General features: G+C 41.9%; 2 protein-coding genes across 2 annotated transcripts; both read right to left on the minus strand.

Moving 5' to 3' along the window:
• Nucleotides 1-480: 480 nt before the first annotated feature.
• LOC115526417 (olfactory receptor 10Q1-like) lies at nt 481-1,440 on the minus strand. The gene has a single exon (XM_030333816.1). It carries the CDS (start codon nt 1,438-1,440, stop codon nt 481-483), a length of 960 nt encoding a protein of 319 aa, XP_030189676.1.
• Nucleotides 1,441-14,016: 12,576 nt separating this feature from the next.
• LOC115525513 (olfactory receptor 5B12-like) lies at nt 14,017-14,961 on the minus strand. Its single transcript, XM_030332737.1, has one exon. The coding sequence runs from the start codon at nt 14,959-14,961 to the stop codon at nt 14,017-14,019; it is 945 nt and encodes a 314-aa protein (XP_030188597.1).
• Nucleotides 14,962-15,181: the final 220 nt, after the last annotated feature.

Genomic DNA, 15,181 nt, shown 5'->3' on the forward strand with positions numbered 1-15,181 from the left:
TGTCAGTTCACAGCCCAACGCGAGGCTCAAACCCATGAACCGTGAGATCACGACCTGAGCCGAAATCAAGAGCAGGTCACTTCACCGACTGAGCCACCCAGGCAACTCTGTCATACTCTAAACACAAAACAAGAATAAGGCATTTTAGGTGAGATATCCTTATGAACATTTTCCAAGCAATCAGCTAATACCATTGCTTCTCAAGAGGAAGCTTCAAAGATAATAACATTGCTTCAGAATAAATGTAGACTTTTAATCCGTGGCTAAGTGAATAATAGCCTACAGAAATCTTGTCAATTTTCAGTTTTAAAGGTTCAGAGAACTTTAAAAACATGAAAGTGAACTGTAGCAAACAAGCATGTTAGGGACAGAAGAAATGAAAATCCAAACTTTGGAGAAATAAATATAAATCTGGCATTTGTGGTAAGGGTTTCACTGTTGTCCTATGCTCAGGGACCTGTTTCAAGTCCCCCTGAAACTTCAGAGAGCTTCAGCTGTTCCTTTGCTACTGATGGCCTTTTTCAGGGCACCTTTGACATCCTTGTTCCTAAGGGTGTAAATCAGCGGGTTGAGTAGGGGGGTGATGAAGGTGTAGACTAGGGCAAACTGGCGGTCCTCATCCACCGACGAGCCCGATTGGGGACGCAGGTAGACCAAGGCACAGAAGCCATACTGCAGCAGGACCACGGTGAGGTGAGACGAGCAGGTGGAGAAGGCCCGGCGGCGGCCCTCGGCGGAGCGGATGCGCAGGATGGCGGAGGCGATGAACACGTAGGACACACAGATAAGCAGGAAGGGGACGGTCAGCACCAGGATGCCCACCACGTAGAGCACCGCCTGGTGCACGCGGATGTCGGCGCAGGCCAGCCGCAGGACGGGAGGCACGTCGCACAGGAAGTGGTTGATTTCCCGGCGGTGCCCGCAGAAGGGCAAGGTGAAGATCAAGCAGGTGAGCTGCAGGGAGAGGAGGAGGGCCAGGCCCAGGGCGCACAGCACCATCCGGACGCACAGCTTCTGGGTCATGATGAGGGTGTAGCGCAGCGGGTGGCAGATGGCCACGTAGCGATCGTATGCCATGATTGCCAAGAGGAAGCAGTCAGCGCCGCCAAGCGTGAGAAAAAAGAACATTTGGGCCCCACAGCCAGCCAGCGGAATGGGTTTCCGGGCGCCCCAAAGGTTGGCAAGCATCAGAGGCACCACCACTGTGGTGTAGCTGATCTCTACGAAAGACAGGTTGCACAGGAAGAAGTACATGGGGGTGTGCAGCGAGCTGTGTGTGCGCACCGCCCAGACGATGGCCGCGTTGCCACAAAGGATCATCAAGTAGAGCAGGAGGAAGAGGAGGAAGAGGAGGGCCTGCAATTCGGGGACGGTGGTGAAGGCGCGGAACACGAACTCGGTGGGGCCGGACTGGTTGAGGACGGGGCTCCTGGCAAACATGTCCCCTGCAAGAGAGCGACAGAAAGGGCCGGATCTTCCTTCGCTGAGTTGTTTTATTGTCCGAGTTAGAATAAAGGCACGTTTCGTGCAGAAAAAAATAACTCAATTCCTCAAATCATCTAGTTTGTTAAAAAAAACCAAACGAAAGCGAAGTGTTGGGTGTTGTGTGATATAAATATCGTGAGAAGTAAAACAGTAAAACCCTGCTGTGTCTAAATAATTATTCCAAGTATTGTTTTATAAAGAACGGAAGTTTCCAATATAATTTTTTTTAATATATGAAATTTATTGTCAAATTGGTTTCCATACAACACCCAGTGCTCATCCCAAAAGATGCCCTCTTCAATGACCAATATAATTCTTAAGAAGTTTATTATGAAAAATAATTTTTAAGAGTACTCCAGAGCTAAAACCTCTCAACTGATATGAAAAATATGAAAAATGGAAAGGAGAAAGGAGAGAGAGGGAAAACTGTTAATTTTCTCACACTGTGTAAAGAGTGACTTATATATAGACTTTATATGATTAAAGTATAAACTTTATTGAGATGTGGGTGGTTAGAGAAGTTTATTCTTTATACATTCTTTAATATTTATTTATTTATTCATAAAATGTTTTTTATTTATTTTGAGAGAGGGAGGGGGAGGGAGGGGCAGAGAGAACGGGAGAGAGAGAAGCCCAAGCAGGTTCTGTGCTGTCAGCACAGAGCCTGACGCAAGGCTCGATCTCACGAACCTTGAGACCATGACCTGAGTGGAAATCAAGAGTTGGGTGCTTAACTGACTGAGCCACCCAGGTGCCCAATTCTTCAATATTTAATATTGATCACTTTAATATTAAACACAAAGAGAATGTATTTTTCCAAATATACATAATATAAACATATACGTCTTTTTCCAAAGTTAAAGAGGAAAATTAAAGAAGGAAGCTATTATTCAAAAGAAAAAAAGAACAAAATGGATACAGAAATGGGGGTAAAAACGTGCAGTTATGTGTTTTAAATATGCTTATGCAATTATATGTTAAAGATTTTAAGGAATACATACATTTTAAAATTGATTTTTTGCGCAGGTGTGTGGGTGGCTCAGTCAGTTGATCATCCAACTTTGGCTCAGGTCATGTTCTCGTGGTCTGGGGTTCAAGTTCCCAGTCGGGTTCTGTGCTGACAGCTCAGAGCCTAGAGCCTGCTTTGAATTCTGTGTCTCCTTCTCTCTCTGCCCCTCCCCTGTTCGTACACTCTCTCAAAAATAAAAATAAATAAATAATGTAAAAATGATAATAAATTTAATTTTTTTCGTAATTGCCTTTTCAATGATCTGATCAATTTCTGGCTCTGATTGCATTGGATGAAAGGGCTTTTACTTTACAGAAGGCACAAAAGTTTTTCTCTGTACCAGCAATAAGTACTTAGAACATTCTAATCCCAATAGCCTCACAAATATAAAGTGTCAAACACTGTAATGTAATCATAAGACAAATTTAAGGCAGCTAGTAGAGCTTTTTTGTGTGGAAAAACTCAACATTTTAGCAATATTATGTATCTTAAAAATAATGCATGTAGTTGGTATGAGTCTGATACAGATCCCAAGATAATTTGAGTTTGTATATGTGCACACTTTTGTGTGCGTGTGCATGTATTTCATAATGTGATTTTAAAGTTTATTTGGAAGAACAGCCAAGTGAGAATGGATGTTCAAAAAAGAGTGAGGGTGAGGCTTGCATTAACTATTAAATTGTAGCATTAAATAATAACATGTTGTATATCAAAATTAAATCAATTAAAAATACATGCAGGAATAGAGAGCTCAGTAAGACAGAAAATACTCATAAATATGTGAGTCTCCAATTCATGATAAAGGTATGGCAGCATAGCAGATTGGCTAAGTGCATGTTTTCTGCCATCAGACTCCTTGGGTTCAAAGGAATCATGGGCACTTTACATAAAATCCATACACTTCAATTTTTAAAATCCATAACATGGGAATGACAATAAAGGCACTTGGACAATATAATGAAAATAAATTAAAAGCACTTAATATGGCATCTGTCCTTATAAACATTCACTAAATGTTAACTCAAACTATTTTTCAAATAACTACAGTATGGAATAATGGGCCAATATTCATTTTGATATGAATTTTTAAAAATTATCATATGCTGACATTTATTTTTGGATGGCCAGAAAGCATATTCTTAAAAAGCAGAATCAAAAAGGAAATCATAAAGAAATCATACAGGTAAGGACAAAACTAAGATCCTGAGCCAACAAGATTTAGTTATGAGAAGGTAGAGTCTCCCCTACACTCTTTGGTTCTTGGATTTCATTCTTTTAATCTGTTATCAATTACTTGGTAACTTTCACAAGACGTCCCAAAGACCTACACAGAAAAGACAGATTTGTTGGAACAATTCCATTGGAGAGTCTAATGCAAATATTCAATCTCTGAATCCATACATGTAGAGAGGGAGGCAGTCTCCTACAAAGTATGATTAGAGAAGCCTGAGAAAAAGCCCTGCTACTCCATACTGTCCCCACCATATTGTCCCCTGACCACTGTGAAGGAAATTCTTGCGTTAATTATTCCTGTGTGAAAACACACAGGCTCTAAGGTCCTTTCAGCTGCATTTGAATCCAGGTTCTGCCACACACCAGCTCTCTGGCCTTGAAAATTTACTTAATAAGTAAACCTACAAAGCTCAGTTTCCTTAGCTGACAATCTGCAGCGTTCGTGTTCATGTTAGTAAAAATATACACACAGTGCCTTGTGCGTTGCCCAGCTCTTCCCCCTCCCAAACATTTCCTATTGTAAGATCTATATAACTCAATATTTACCATTTTAATTGCTTTTAAGTGTATAGTTCAATGGTGTTAAGTATATTCAGATTTTTGTGCAACTATCAATGCCATTATCGACAGGAATCTTTTCATCTTGCAAGAGTGAAACTCTATACCATTAAATAACTCCCCATCTCTCTTCCTTCCCAGCCCCTGGCAACTGCAATTCTACTCTCTGTGACTATGATTTTTTCTTAATGTTTATTTATTTTTGAGAGAGAGAGAGAGAAAGCTCACGAGCAGGGGGTGGGGCAGAGAGTGGGGGACGGAGAATCCTAAGCAGGCTCTGTGCTGACAGCAGAGAGCCTGATGCAGGGCTCAAACTCAGGAACCATGAGATCAGGACCTGAGCAAATCGGACCCTTAACTACTGAACCACCCCCTCTGTGTCTGTGACTTTGACTACTCTGGTTTCCTCATATAAGTGGGACCCTACAGTATGTCTCTTTGTGACCGGCTTATTTCACTTCGTGTGTCTAGCTTTTAAGAGGGGCCTATCTCTTCCCAGTGCTCACCCTCTCCAATCCCTTGACTACTATCTTGTTTCTCTCCTGAAATGGCTGGAAGTCCGTCAGCCTGGGTGACTTTTCCTTCCTTTCTTCCTAGCTAATTTCTACAGGTTTCTGCTCAGGAAGCAATTATCTAGGAAGAATTCCTGATTCTCCTTCTCTCTGCACCTCTGGGTAAGGTGCTGTTTGTATGAACTGCTGCAAAACTGTCTCAGTTCCAAGACTGCTGTGCCTGCATCAGACTAAGCACCGTCAAGCAAGCAAGAAAGCTAGCTAGCATTTATTGAGCACCTGACGCCTACTGAAATCTTAGTCTCAGCTCTGGGGAAACCATTTTAAAAAATATGAAAAATGATGTGTGTCTTTAATCATGTAAGGGAGACCTGATGTTTAACAGAATTTGGGAAAAACTCTTCTAAGTGAGAGTTTCCTATGTAACCTTTCTAGAATATCAAAGTTATAAAAGACCTCTCCTCCTACATAGAAAGATGATGGATGGATGGATAGATAGATACATACATACATTTATAAACGAATAAATAGGTACATGGATACATATATACATAGTCAAGCACATTTGGGAAAAACTAAATAGTCTCTTTGTGACCTGCAGAGGAGATAAGCATTGAAAGGCTTTTAGAATCCTGATGTGCAGAAGGAACTATAAATTTAACTTTTTAACATTTATTTCTCTGGCATTTCGCAAAAGCTCCTTTAGGTGCCTTGGCAGCATATTCAAACATAATAATAATGGCTCGTGTCACAATGTGAAGGCACTCTGGTAAACTCTCCACATGTATTAATTCAGACGCACCTCGCAACTACACCATGAGCTGGGTCATATTTTATGCGTATTTTACAGATCAAGAACTGAGAAAGATTAAATAGTCTGAGATTCAACAGCTGGTCCATGGTGGAGTTGTGATTTAAGCCCAAGCATTTTGGATCTGGAAAAGAAAGACCTAAGTTTGGGCCCTGGCTTCACCACTTCTGAGTTACGTGATTTTGGACAAACCACAATCTAAGTAAGCCTCATTGTCCTCATCTGGGGAGTGTGGAGAATTATGTCCAAACCACTAAGCTATTTGATTTATTTAACCCTTCTTACAATTACTTTGAAATTTCTTCCTGCACTCTAAAGTAGGGATTAGCAAACTTTTTCTATAAAGGACAAGATAGAAAATATTTTAGGCATTGTAGGCTACATGGGGTCCTTGTGTATTATGTATCTCCCTCCCTCTTTGCCCCTTCCTTCCTTCCTTCCTTCCTTCCTTCCTTCCTTCCTTCCCTCCTTCATTCCTTCCTTCCCTCCTTCCTGTCCTTCTCTTCTTCTCTCTCTCTTTCTGCCTCCCTCCTTCCCAATCTCCTCTCTCTCTCTTTTTTATTCTTTTCTCTTAAAGTACAAAACATACTCCTAGCTCAAGGGCTGCACAAAAAGAGGCTGAATTTGGTTTATAGCCTAGTTTGCCTATCCTTGCCCTGAAGTATTATATGCAGCAGGTTAAGATCAATTAGGAAAAAAAAATAACCATTAGTTTTTAAAAAGTAAAGTCTCTTAAGATGTTTCCTTACCTCCTTGCAATTCACTTCATTCCGTCAGCCACCAAAGAACATTCATAAGGCAAAAATTTTTTTGTTTCTGCCTATAGATGATTAAGGCACTTCTTTCAGAATGCTTCCTGACCCTATGTATTCTGTTCTTTGAGAATGAAATGAAATATGAATACATGGGATCCAGATGTGTATAATCCCCTGGAAATGAAAAGTAACCAGTAGGTGATGTCTTTGTAATATCTAGATGTGTATGGCAAAGAGTGTGCTCGTGTTCAGGAAGAGAGTCAGGTTTTAGAAAGCCATTCTTGGAATAGGGAAACATAAAGAGGAACATAAGGAAAGTGGGTATACTTTGGAATTATTCTAAGCCAGAGTTCATGGAAGGACCAGACTCCTTTTCTGCATTCTCCTCTTTACTCAGAGTCCATTTTGCCTGATTTAGCCACATAATTCAGTGCTCTATAGGATGTCTTAAAATAATGGGTCCCAAAGAGGAGGAATTTCCCCAGTGGCCTTACTTAAACCAAATTAAACTAAAAAATATTGGGAGGAAATTTCCTGCATTGATCAACTGTGACAAAGTTAACAGGCACCTTGATAGTCACAGACAACTGTTGTCTGGGGACCGCAGGGTGGTGTCCTCATTCGAACCTAAACCCAACCCATAGGAACATAAGGATGGGTATTCTGGCAAATTCAATCTATGGGAAACATTCGTGCCAGCTCAGGGTTCCCCAAAGCAGTAGACTACATAAAAATTATCCTCACCCGGGCAACTGGGAATGTGAATTTTAGGCTGAGCTTTGCCACTTAAATGCTAAGTCAACTCAGGCAAAATTTGAAGGTTTTTATATTTGAATTTCTTCATCTATATTATGCATGGTTGAACCAGGTGATGTCTATGGTCCCCTCTCACCTCAAAAGTCTACAATTTCTACTTCTCTCTCAAGGAACAGAGAACATATGGGAGAACAGCAGCCCGCTATCGCTCGTAGCTTCCTCATTTCCCCTGTCAATCATAGCATATTTCCCTGTGCTGAGCTCTGCCCCATTCCCACACATTTCCATGATAATAACTTATTTGGTCATTGTATTTATAATGAGATATCATGTTTGTTCTTATGTTTATAATCTGATGCCCGAAGCAAATGGGTGGCTTGACTTAGCTATTGCGTATGTGAATGCCTTTGCCACGAGCAGGCGCGTTATTCTCGCCTTCACCCAACTAAGTTGCCAGACTACTTTCAGCCTATCGTGGTCAGGTTATAAGTCCAGTCATATCTTAGAGCAAAAGTATGTACTTTATTATTTTTTTTAAGGTCTATTCATTTATTTTGAGAGACAGAGAGAGCGCTAACAGGGGAGGTACAGAGAGAGAGCAAGAGCGAGCGAGCGAGAATACCAAGCAGGATCCACATTGTCAGTGCAAGCCTCATGTGGGGCTCGATCTCATGAACAGTGAGATCCTGACCTGCGTCAAAATCACTGATGCTTAACTTACTGAGCCACCCAGGCACCCCAAAAGTATGTATTTTAAAATACATGGTGTAGAATTTCTATGTAGTTACAGTTGTGGAAGGAGATTTTTCTCATTACTTTCTTCTCAGATGTTAAATGAATGATTACAGATGAAATTTCACTCGGCCCGTAAGGAGGAACATTGACTATCATGTAGCAAATAACCTTCAATGGGTTCCAAATGTCCTAACCTCAGATCGGTAAGGTTTATCCCAATCAACAAGTTAGAAGTGTTTGCCTGCATAACGGTGCTGACATTCACACGCATGGTAGAATTTGGAGTTGGAATAAATTATTCTTGATGGATTCATCAACCCTTGTATGGGAGGGTTTTCACACAATGCCAAGGAGCAACTCCTTTCCCGACAGGATGTGACTCAATTACTCCCTCACATCCACACATGCTCAGTATCTTCTCTGTCTCACCCTCCCTCTTCTTTTCACCCTCTAGCCCCATTCTCAGCAAATAGCACTCTCTCGGGGAAGCCGTCAAGAAAATACACACATGCTATCACAAAGCACATCTGCCTCTCTCTCACTAGAACATTAGAAATGCTAGTTTTATGAAGTACTCATGGAAAACTTTGAGAACTAAAAAGATTTGCAGTGTGTACATGTGTTTTGGGTACACGTGTTGCAAGAATAGCACTAATCTCCATATTCTTTGACATTTTAAAATTTATATGTCAGTACTGATGATGAGAAGGACATTAAAGTCCTGCATTTTCAATATCTCCTGGACGCTCCAAAGAGAGAAGAACCAGACCATTCTGCAGCTGGGGTCACAATATTAAACCTATCTTGACCGGTTGGTTAAACAGAGTTAGACAGAGAAATTGGTCTTTGTTGTGGTTTCCCAGTATGGTCCTTGGCCCCAGGGAGATGTCCTCAGGTGGATATAGGATATAAACACAGGTCTGGGTCAGAAAATTAAAAAACCTTCAGGAGTGGAGAAATAAGGTCAGATGGTTATGAAGTGGGGGGGGGGGGAGGCGGGGCAGAGAGATGTGATATTCTCTATACTTTTGCTAAAGGTATAATAAAAATAATTTTAAAATTTGTTTCTTTACAGCATGCCAAACACCGTACTGAGTACATAAAATGTATTATCTCATTAAATCTTACCCCAACTCTCTGAAGTAGTTACTATTGTTATGCACCAGGCACTATTAACATAGTTTGAGTCCAGGTTGTCTCCCATCAAAGACTTTTGATTTAACCATTGCATTAGTTCTTTCTTTCTTTCTTTCTTTCTTTCTTTCTTTCTTTCTTTCTTTTTCCCTTCCTTCTTTCCTTCCTTCCTTCCTTCTTTCTTTCTTTCTTCCTTCCTTCCTCCATCCCTCCTTTCTTCCTTCCCTCTTCCTTCCTCTCTCTTTCTCCCTTCCTTCTTTCCTTCCTTCATTTCTTCTTTCTTTCTCTCTCTTCCTCCCTCCCTCCCTCCCTTTCTCCTTTCTTTCTTTCCAACTACTAGTACAATTTAAAAACACTCCTTCAGAATGGAGAGTTTGCGAAACCATTTTCTTATGGTTGTAAGGCCATTAGTGACTTCTTTTCTGGATGCTTGTCTTTCGAATCAGAATTCTTTAGAGAGAAAAAAATAGCAGTCTTGTTCTTGCAGTCTGGCTTTGCGAGGAGTGACAACTCAAGCTATGAGGCCCCCATGAGGAATATAAGCTTTCACTGTCATCTAGAGAGAGGACAAATCTAACACTATCACAGTGAGAGCCTTCAGTGGGTGCCAGTTCTTATCCCCTCTGCTTTTCTTTCTATCGATCCAGGGGGTAGAAGAAATTGGGCCATTGTTTTTTGCTGTTCCATATTTCCAGTAGAAATTTTCTTATAAGGGTTGGAACCCTGTTATTTATTATTTCCTTATGTTAGGCTCAAATTAATCATTTTTAAAATCTTGAATTTCATGATCTTCTGGAATGCCTCAAAAGCTCAAAGGGTGACCCGTGGACCCTCAGATATAAGCACTGAGTTTAGTTAGTGAAAATGGTTTGTACTTCCATGGAATGAGGGATGACCTGAGATATGTCACTGTGGGGTGACCTGAGATATGTCCTCTATTTGGGCTCATAAAATGAGCAAATCTTGGGGCGCCTGGGTGGCGCAGTCGGTTAAGCGTCCGACTTCAGCCAGGTCACGATCTCGCGGTCCGCGAGTTCGAGTCCCGCGTCGGGCTCTGGGCTGATGGCTCAGAGCCTGGAGCCTGTTTCCGATTCTGTGTCTCCCTCTCTCTCTGCCCCTCCCCTGTTCATGCTCTGTCTCTCTCTGTCCCAAAAATAAATAAACGTTGAAAAAAAAATTAAAAAAAAAATGAGCAAATCTTGAATCCATTAGGGACCCAGCTTGGCACTGACTCATTTGCTCAATCTCCATTCATTCACTCATGTATTTATTCACTCATGTAGCCATCCATTCACCTATTTCTTCAGTCATTAATTTAATTTCTCATTGAATAAGCATCTAATGATTCCTAGTAAAAACCAAGCCTGGTAGAGGAGAGAGGGCTGATGTATGAGTTAAGAGCAGTCATCAGGAGAATATAGTCCCCATTAGATGCCAGGTCCAGGGATATCTTTTAAGTTGTAGAAAACTACATTTTGGCCTCATTGAACCGGAGTGCTGAGGATATTATTTCATTCTTCTGTGGCTCACCTAAAAAAATTTCCCCTCACTGTTGATCTTGAAGTTTAGTGTCTTGTTAAAGTCAAAGTCACGGTTAATAGTTTGGGGAAGGGCTTGAGTTCACTCATGTGTTCCTCATGCTTATGTCTTAGCTTGCTCAGGCTGCTGTAACAAAATATCATAGACTGGGTGGCTTATGCAGAACAAATTTATTTTTCACAGTTCTGGAGGCTGGAAGTTTCAGGTCAGTGCGCTGGCAGATTCCGTGTCTGATGAGAGCCTGCTTCCTGGGTCACAGATAGCTGTCTTGCTATTTCATCACATGGTTGAAAGGGCAAGAGACCTCCCTGGGATTTCTTTTTTAACAGCATTAATCACATGCATTAGACGACTAATCTGCCCCCTTTGAAAGACCCATCTCTTACTACTATCACATAGGGTGCTAGCATTTAATATATGAGATTTGGGAGCACACATTCAGTCTATAGCAGCTGCCATCCCCAGAAATAATCTGACAGAAACTTTTGATTGTATAAATTTATTACATGTTTCTTTTTTTTTTATTTTTTTATTTATTTATTTATTTTTTTTTTATTTTTTTTTTAAATTTTTTTTTTTCAACGTTTATTTATTTTTGGGACAGAGAGAGACAGAGCATGAACGGGGGAGGGGCAGGGAGAGAAGGAGACACAGAATCGGAAACAGGCTCCAGGCTCTGAGCCATCAGCCCAGAGCCTGACGCGGGGCTCGAACTCACAGACCGCGAGATCGTGACCTGGCTGAAGTCGGACGCTTAACCGACTGCGCCACCCAGGCGCCCCTACATGTTTCTATTAAAAGGTTACGGAAGCATATTTGGGAGATCAGTTGCTACGTTATCCCATTGCTGTCCACCACAGGGTGTTAGACGTGGTTAAATCACCGTCTAAACCTGCCTGCTGAATGTGCTGCACAGCTCTTGTGACTAATCCCCTACACTAGCCCTCCAGGACTTCAAAGGTCAGGGCATGAAGGCTTTCTGTGCACACATTCGCCCTTTACTGTCTTTTTCTTATTTCTTCCCAGTAAGGCGATGAGACACTTGGGATTTGATGAAGGTGAGCACATCGGATGTTAAGGTTCATGGTCTTCCACCTTCTTAAACGAAGATGTTCACTGGAGCATGCAGGATTCCCATCGGCGTGTCTTTATCCAACTGAATGTGTAGTACGAAGCTTCTGGAAAACAGGGATAACAGGGCTTCCCAGACAGCAAGGGTTTTACTGTAAGTAGCAGCAACGCATGGACGGAGCTCATGGGCTCTTGTCCTCTTTACGTATGTCTGATGACCTCAAAAACCTATGTTGCTTAATACCCTCCTACTTAGAGCTTGGATGAGCAGTGGGGATTTGGGGTCTTCAGAATGTCCACATTAAAGGATATTTAAACAGTTTCAAGGAGATGCTAGCTCAATATTATTGTGACTCTTCATGTCCCTTTGAGTCCTAGTGATTTATTACAAAGATAATTGTATTATACTGAGAAGACACGTGGTCCTTGATAAAAGAGAATGATTCTTCATCTTAGTATTCCTTATGCCCTCTACATGGTGTTATGGTGTTATGGTGTTAAATGATTGTTAGCGGAACTAAACTGGAGAGAGTGTGCTTTGGAGTCCCACAGACTTGGGTTCAAAGTTCTCACTTTGCCACTATCTGCCTGTGTCTTAGCCTCCATTTCCTCCTCTCTACCTGGCTGATCACCTCAGAGGTAGTGTGGGATCTGAATGAGCTCACATATGCAAATAATGCGTAGACACTAGATGATAAATAAATATCATCTTTTTTTTTGGGGGGGGGGAGTCTCAATCCCTTCTTTGTAACAGGCTCTGGGGACAATCTCTTGGTGCTCAGGTCTTATCCCTAGATGCATTAAATCCTACACTCTGGAGCTGGGATCCAGGCAGCAGTATTTAAAAAAATCTCCTCTAGATTAGTGTTATGTGCAGTCAAGGTTGAGAACTACTGTTCTAGGTTAGTGTTTCTGGGTTGCGTCCAATGGTTTTCAAACCTAAGTATGCTTCGGAATCACCAGAAGGACTGGCTAAGATGCAAATAGCTGGCTTATAGTCCTAGAGTTTCTGGTTCTGTCGGTCTGGGGTGGGGGTTTCTATAATTGGCACCTTCTAAAAAGTGCTAGGTGAAGCTGATGCTGCTCACCTTGTAATGATGCTTTTGAACCACTGGTCTCAGGAAACAGTTCTCAAAGTGCAACCTGCACACCAACCTCTTCTGAAATAAAGGGAAAGCTTGTTAAGAATGTAGGCAGACTTTCCTATCCAGACTCTCTTATATGAGCTTTATTAGAACACAGGTAAGGAATAGGGATGGGTATATTTTCACCCTCTGAACTCTGTTTTTCTCTCTGAAATTCAGGAACTAAATAGATTAAACTCACATAGTATCCCTCATTATCTATACTCCCCACTGGCATTTGTGCTAAGTTCAGGATCCAGGTATATGTGGATAATGGTGGATAATTATACAGATTTCTGGGCTCTACCAGAAATATACTAAATTAGATTATCTGGAATTAACTCCTGGAATTCTGCATTTCAACATCTCTCAAGGTAACTCTTTTTTTTTTAATGTTTTATTTATTTATTTTTGAGAGAGAAAGAGTGTGTGCGAGTGAGAGGGAGGGAGAACTCACAAGCAGGCGAGGGGCAGAGAGAGAGAGAGAGACAGAGAGAGAGAGAGGGAGAGAGAGAGACAGAATCCAAAACAGGTTACAGGCTCTTAGCTGTCAGCACAGAGCCTGATGTGGGGCTTGAACCCACAAACCATGAGATCGTGACCTGAGCTGAGGTGGGATGCTCAACCAACTGAGCCACCCAGGAGCCCCTCTCAAGGTGATTCTTTTTTTTTTTAATGTTTATTTATTTTTGAGAGAGACAGAGACAGAGGGTGAGTGAGGGAGTGGCAGAGAGAGAGGGAGACACAGAATCAGAAGCAGTGTCCAGGCTCTGAGCTGTCAGCACAGAACCTGATGTGGGGTTTGAACTCACAGACCTCATGGATCTCACGGACTGTGAGACCATGACCTAAGCTGAAGTCATACACTCAAGTGACTGAGCCACCCAGGCAACCCTCAAGGTAATTCTTAAGAGAATGAATGTCCGAGAACCATATCTCCATACTATGTACAAAAATCATAGAGTTATTTTGAGTTTTAGTAATTACAAATGTAATTCTGGTATCACACACTTATGAGATTCACCTGCAAATCACTTTAGACCAATGTAGTGTGGGATCTCAAAGTATCTAGGCTTGTAATCTTCGTTTTAAGATAGAAGCACCATCCTCTTTCTGGTAAAAGATATCCAATTTTTGTCCTATGCAATCACAATCCCAAAGCATGAACAAAACCAGTCTCGTTTGGGAAGGAACTACTCAGAGAAATGAAAGACAAGAAAGAATTAAAAAATATATTCTTAGACACTAGAAGTCCAAGAGAAGTGTTGTCATATGGTTTGCATGCTATTTCTAATTAGTAGGCTAAACCCAATGAAGACTTTGCTTTTCCAACCACCTTCTGAAATGCACCCTTGACCTCTTTGTTCCTTAGGCTGTAGACCAAAGGGTTCATCATGGGGATGACCATGGTGTAGAACACGGACGCCATTTTGTCTGTGTCCATGGAATGACTAGAACTTGGCTGTAAGTATGTGAAGATGATTGTCCCATAGAAGATGGAAACAGTGGTGAGGTGGGATGCACAGGTGGAGAAAGCCTTCTTCTGCACCTGAGCTGAGCGCATCCTCAGGATAGCAATAAAAATGAACAGATAAGAGTTCAAGATAACCAAGAGGGTGAAAAAGACATTGAATGCTGCCAGTGTGAAGAGCACAATCTCATTCATGTAGATATCAGAGCAAGAGAGAGACAGCATTGGGGGAATGTCACAGAAAAAGTGATTAATTACATTGGAATGACAGAAAGAGAGATGGAAAGTGAAGGCAACATGGATGGAAGACTGCAAGAGTCCACAGATGTAGGATCCAGTGGCCAGTAAGGTACACATAGCACTTGTCATGGTGGTGGTGTAATGCAAGGGTTTGCACACAGCTGCATGGCGGTCAAAGGCCATTGAGGCCAGAAGGAAACTTTCAATAGTGGCAAAGGCTGAGAAGAAGAACATCTGCGCAGCACATGCATTGTAGGATATGATCTTATCTCCTGTGAGAAACCCCACCATTACCTTGGGAGTGACAGCCGAGGCATAAACGCAGTCCACGAGGGAGAGGTTGCTGAGGAAGAAGTACATGGGAGTGTGGAGACGAGAGTCCAACAGAATCAACACGATCATTCCAACGTTCCCAACCAGAATGATGAGGTAAATGATAGTGAAGATGGTAAACAAAGGGATCTGCATCTCCAGGGCATCTGTGAGCCCCACAAGAATGAATTCCACCACCTCTGAAATGTTCTCCATCAAAGTCCTTTGGGAATCACGAGAGGCGTCTATGACAAGATGAGCAAACACAAGATAATGCTAATGAGCAAACACAAGATAATGGCTGTCAGTCCTTCACTGACTGTGAATGGTGTCTCTGGCCCACGTGTGTCAGCTTTCTGTCAAAGGCAGGAACCCACAGGCAGCAAGCTGGACTGCACACTGGGTGGGGGTGAGTTGAGCGAAACCGTTCATCTAG

The sequence above is a fragment of the Lynx canadensis genome, chromosome D1, assembly GCF_007474595.2.
Source record: "Lynx canadensis isolate LIC74 chromosome D1, mLynCan4.pri.v2, whole genome shotgun sequence".
Classification (NCBI taxonomy): Eukaryota; Metazoa; Chordata; class Mammalia; order Carnivora; family Felidae; genus Lynx; species Lynx canadensis.